Source organism: Dermacentor variabilis, chromosome 2 (genome assembly GCF_050947875.1).
Source record: "Dermacentor variabilis isolate Ectoservices chromosome 2, ASM5094787v1, whole genome shotgun sequence".
Classification (NCBI taxonomy): Eukaryota; Metazoa; Arthropoda; class Arachnida; order Ixodida; family Ixodidae; genus Dermacentor; species Dermacentor variabilis.
The window spans coordinates 268,931,786-268,936,714 of record NC_134569.1 but is presented as its reverse complement, the minus strand read 5'-3'; the positions used below and the strand labels follow the sequence as shown (position 1 = coordinate 268,936,714).

Sequence of the window (4,929 nt, the reverse complement as noted above, 5' to 3'; positions counted from 1 at the left end):
ATTGTTTTGCTGATTAAATGGCGTTTCACGGGTTGAAACGAAAATGTGGCGTGAATTACTTTATGGTCGCTGACTTCAGGTAGATATGCTATTGATGATAAGCTTTCCGGATTACTGGTTAGGATGAGATCTAAGATGCTAGAAGTGCTCTGTGCAACGCGTGTAGGTTCTGATACAAGTTGGGTTAAATTAAAATTAAGGCAGAAATCCACAAAATCTTTGGCAGGCTCACTGCCCATAGTTATAGGGACGTCATTGCTCCAGTCTATTTGAGGAAAGTTAAAATCACCAAAAAGGAGGACTTCTGCTTGCGGGTGTTGATTACTAAGGTCACTCAAACTGTTATTAAGTTTAAATGAGAAATCTGGAATATTATTCGGAGGCCTGTAGCAAACACCTAAAATGATAGTATGGGGGGAAGCATGAATAATTAGCCATAATACTTCAAGATCAGAAGTGATGTTTTTGGCTACGGAGCACGATAACTGCTGATGCACAGCAATCAGTACACCGCCCCCCCCGCATGCCTTTGCGATCCTTTCGGTAGACAAGAAATTCCGGTAGGTCGGCTAGTACTTCTGCGTCTGTTATATCTTCTGTTAGCCACGTTTCGGTTATCACCATTATATTACTGTTAGATGATAAAACAAGGTTGGAAAAAGCGTCACGTTTGGGAAGGAAACTGCGTGCGTTGGCAAAGATTACAGACAATGATATGTTAGATTTGGGCTTGACAGTGTAGCAGAAATTTTTACGACGGGGAAATTGCTATATTATTTCTTTGACAGACTGCGTTTGCTCCTCGTAGACGTAGCGCTTATGACCCATATGCAGTGTTTTGAATCGCAAAGAAAAAGGTAATGATTTGCTTTTCGCGAAAGTTATGAGGTGCCTGCGAGCGTTTTGTACGGAACGAGGGAAATCCTCTCCAACGCTGAAGCTGGTTCCTTTGAACTTGCGGCCGATAGAAAGAATCAATTCTTTTGTTTTATGGAAGGTGAATTTTGCTATGACAGGACGGTGGCGGTTAGTATCTGTGCGATGACCGAGACGATGTGCGCGCTCAATTTCCTTCAGCTCGATGCTAATATTAAGATGATCGTGGCAGTGCTTGATGATAAGTTCCTCGGTCTGGGCAAACGCCTCTGATCCAGTTGATTCAGGGAGGCCATAAAAAATAAGATTATTGCGTCGTGACTGGTTCTCGGCGTCATCAATACGCGTTTCAAGCCTGTGTACCACTGTGGCCACTTGAGCGGTAGACGTTCTGACGGCTTCAAAGTCAGAGCGCAGGGAGACAAGATTTTGATAATGACCCTCTAGGTCAGTCATGCGTTTGCCCATATCAGCAATAGCTTTGTCCGTCGACAATAAATGAACTTTCAGGTCTTGAACCTGAGTAATTAATTTCAACTGTCCAGCAGACAAATTCTTCAATTCAACTAGTAAAGCGTTGGAGTCAGGCCCCGGGTTACTTTCGATATCGCCCGACATCATCAACAAGGGTAATACTTGTTGGGGGGCTAGTTGGTGCATGTTTCCAGAAGAGGGTTATAGCGCCGAAAAAACACAACACACAGCAAGCGAGACGGGACAGGCGCAACTTCCAACTGTTTATTCACCGCGTATGCGAATGAATATGAGGTCAAACAAAGATGGATAGCAAGAACCACACATGCGCACGAGGTTTTTACAAAAAGCGGATAAGGATAGGTGAAGTACACACGTATCTCACGCCCGTGTATCTAAAAAAGCAGTTTCATTCTTATAAATGGAGATAGATGGGGCGCTAACACAATCGCTACAGTTTCTTTCAATATAGTAGGCCTCCAACAGTTCACGGGCTGTCTGGTCCTTACTTCTGTTTAAAACCTTTGTTTCTTTCAGCCTTGCCACACACTTAATCTTCCTTTCTTCTCCGCAGGCTTTACAATGATGCGGCAGATGAGAACCAGTACCATTTTTTAAGTCGCGATTATGTTCCGCTAATCGGTCATTAATACAACGGCCGGTTTGTCCGATGTACTTCTTTCCACATGTGAGAGGTATCTGATATACGACACCCACGGCACATTTAACAAGCGGAGCTGCATGTCTCTTTTTACAGTCAGTTTTGTTTACCTTGTTGGGATCAGTTTTAACGCACAAGCCAGCCAGTTTTTTTGGGGCGGAAAAAACCACAGGAACCTTATATTTTGTCGCTACATGCTTCAAATTGTGTGCTACCTTATGGGTGTACGGGATTACAACCGGTCTGCTTTTTCTTTTGGGGAGCTCATCTTGGTCGCCCTTCTTTGTACTTTCTTTTTTCAATTTCTTCAGCAAGGCTTCCGCTACTCCGGTTAAAATCGAGGTTGGAAAGCCTGCTTTTTCCAACTTCCGAATCTGGGTGTTAAAGCTTTCCTCTGCCTTATGGCAACAAGATTTCTTCAGCGACGCTTCCAGGCACATCTGAGCAATGGCGCGCTTTACTGTCTTTGAATGGGATGAATCATAAGGCATTAGTTCTTTTTGTGCGCGAGGGCGATACATCCAGCAAAAGCTTTGGTCATTAAGGGTGATATCAATGTCTAAAAACTGCAATCTGTTGCCTTGGGCAAGCTCATGGGTGAAGTCTAAACCTTTTCCAAGTAGTTTAAAACCAGATAAAACTTCTTCCACTATTTGTGGGTAAGATGAGGAAACCTGTTTCTTTAAAATAATTAAAAAATCGTCAACGTATCTAAAAGTTTTCAGCACTTTGGCTTCGTCGAAAGTATCCGCCAGTGACCTGTCCATCTGCGCGAGAAAGATGTTACAGAGCACTGGAGCGACGCAGGAACCAATGCAAATTCCTTTTTTCTGAACAAACAGCTGATCTTCAAATAATACCACCGTGCAAGACAAATAATACTCTAACAATGCCAAGAAATTCGCAACAGAAACACCGGCAGAGTTCTGGAAGGAAATCGCCCCATTCTTTTCAATGCACGACTGTACAGCGGCTAACAACTCAGTCTGTGGGATAGAATAGAACAAGTCAACAACGTCAATGGAAAACATATAACCTGAAGACTTATTGTCATTCAAAAATTTAACAACATCAAGAGAGTTCCTGCAAGAAAATGGGTCTTCGACATCTAACCCATTAAGTTGCCTTAGCAGGAAACCACTAACATGGCTCTGCCAAGCCCCTCTTTCACTCACGATACATCTGAACGGGATTCGTTCCTTATGTGTTTTTGCAGTGAAAAACACGTATAAGCTATTTCCTTTACAAAGCCGAATACCTTTAGCAATTCTGTCCAAGCCAATACGTTCACACAGAGAAACGGCATTAGATTTCAGCTTTCCCAGATTAACACCAGTCTTCCGGAAATTCCTGTGCACAGCTTCATGAGCCTTCTCGTTGAACATACCAGACGGAATGATGACGAATCCGCCCTGCTTGTCCGCTTGGGTGAGTCGCAGCTTCTGGTCGGCGAAGAACTCGACGACTCTTTTGGTGGTCGACTCTTGTCTAGCTCCGTTGAAGGGCGCGGTCCTGTTGAGGCTGTCCACGCCATCTAGCAAGCACCTTTCCTGGTCCTCTGGGTCAGCTTTACCGGCAATCCTTCGATTCAAGGAAAGTAGCTCATGCCCTGGAATCCTAGGCTCGATGCTGTACTTCGGGCCCTTCCTAAGGATGGCAACTACATCATCCGGGATACTAGTACCCCCCAGAACCCTGAGCGCCATGCTGCTGTCTTGGTTTCTTCTTTCAACACATTTTGACAGTACCGGCAATGTCTTTTTCCACATGAATTCACTAGTTTGGGCGGCCAGCCGCCTGAAGGACTGAAGTTTCACGCCTGCAATGTTCGCAGAGTTCTGGGAAAAACATATCCATTGCAGCCAATCGTACAGAAGACGTACCTGACGCCAGAGTTCCGCGCGTAAAATTCGGCACATCCTCTTGACGTGGCCAAGTGAAGGTCTGGTAGAACCAAACAGGCAGGAGATCTCGTGTGGGACTAGGCCTTTTCTTATGCAGAATCCCATCTTCCTAGCGCGGCAGGAGATGAGGGCGATATGGCTGACTAACACTGAAAGAGGCGGTGGTCTTGCAGAAGGAACACAAAGAAAGGGGCCCACTGTAGAAGAAAGGTAACTGAGTAATACTTGTTGGGGGGCTAGTTGGTGCATGTTTCCAGAAGAGGGTTATAGCGCCGAAAAAACACAACACACAGCAAGCGAGACGGGACAGGCGCTATAACCCTCTTCTGGAATCATCAACAAGGCACGAATTACATGAGAGCACTCAAGAGCGACAAGAAGGCAGCAGTGCGGGCTCGGCAGCTGAAGCAGGAAATAATTGCTAGACTTCTTACAAAAAAGACTGTAAGCTTTACCAACCTGCATGACAAGAGTGAATGGTTTAGCGATCTGCGTCTGTGCACAGCCGCCGAGCCCACAAGGCGCCACCGGTAGTGCCTGCTCTTTTGTAGTTGACTGTAAGGTTGATGTCGATGACGACAGGTTCGTCCATGCCGCATCGAGCACCACCGTCTTCAGTAGCGGTGTCATCGAAAACGCAGATCCGCCGCTCCCGACGAAATCCAGGGGCTTGAAGGTCGGTGCAGTTGAAAAACCAGGGGCGCACATCAGGGAGGGGTGACAGGCAATCCTGTCAGTTTCACCTGACGAAGCACGATATTGCACCGGGGCTGCCAGGGAAGCCGTCACTAGGGCTGGAAGCAACAGGCGCACGAATGCGCGCTGAAACACCTGCATGACAAGAGTGAATGGTTTAGCGATCTGCGTCCAAGCGCGCGCGCTGCTCAAAGCAGCATGGGCGTGTTAGCACGTCGTTTGATCGAAATCCACGTGCGCGCGTCAAGAGCAGCATGCGTGTACTTAGCACATAGTCTTAGCAGAACGGCCACGTGCGCGCGCTGCCAGAAGCTACGT

At 46.4% G+C, this 4,929-nt stretch overlaps 1 protein-coding gene across 1 annotated transcript; it reads right to left on the bottom strand.

Annotated features, from left to right (window-relative positions):
• Positions 1–768: 768 nt before the first annotated feature.
• Positions 769–4,545, bottom strand: LOC142570789 (uncharacterized). Its single transcript, XM_075679119.1, has 2 exons — positions 4,260–4,545; positions 769–1,505 (listed from the first exon to the last, which is right to left on the bottom strand). The coding sequence occupies exons 1-2, from the start codon at positions 4,543–4,545 to the stop codon at positions 769–771; spliced, it is 1,023 nt and encodes a 340-aa protein (XP_075535234.1).
• Positions 4,546–4,929: the final 384 nt, after the last annotated feature.

Bases quoted from the DNA above. Each gene is read 5' to 3' on its own strand.
- LOC142570789 (XM_075679119.1), bottom strand. From the start codon at position 4,545: ATGACACCGCTACTGAAGACGGTGGTGCTCGATGCGGCATGGACGAAC. The intron at 1,506-4,259 runs CCTTGTTGATGA...AACAAGTATTAC, and splicing joins GTGCTCTCATGTAATTCGTG to CCTTGTTGATGATGTCGGGC.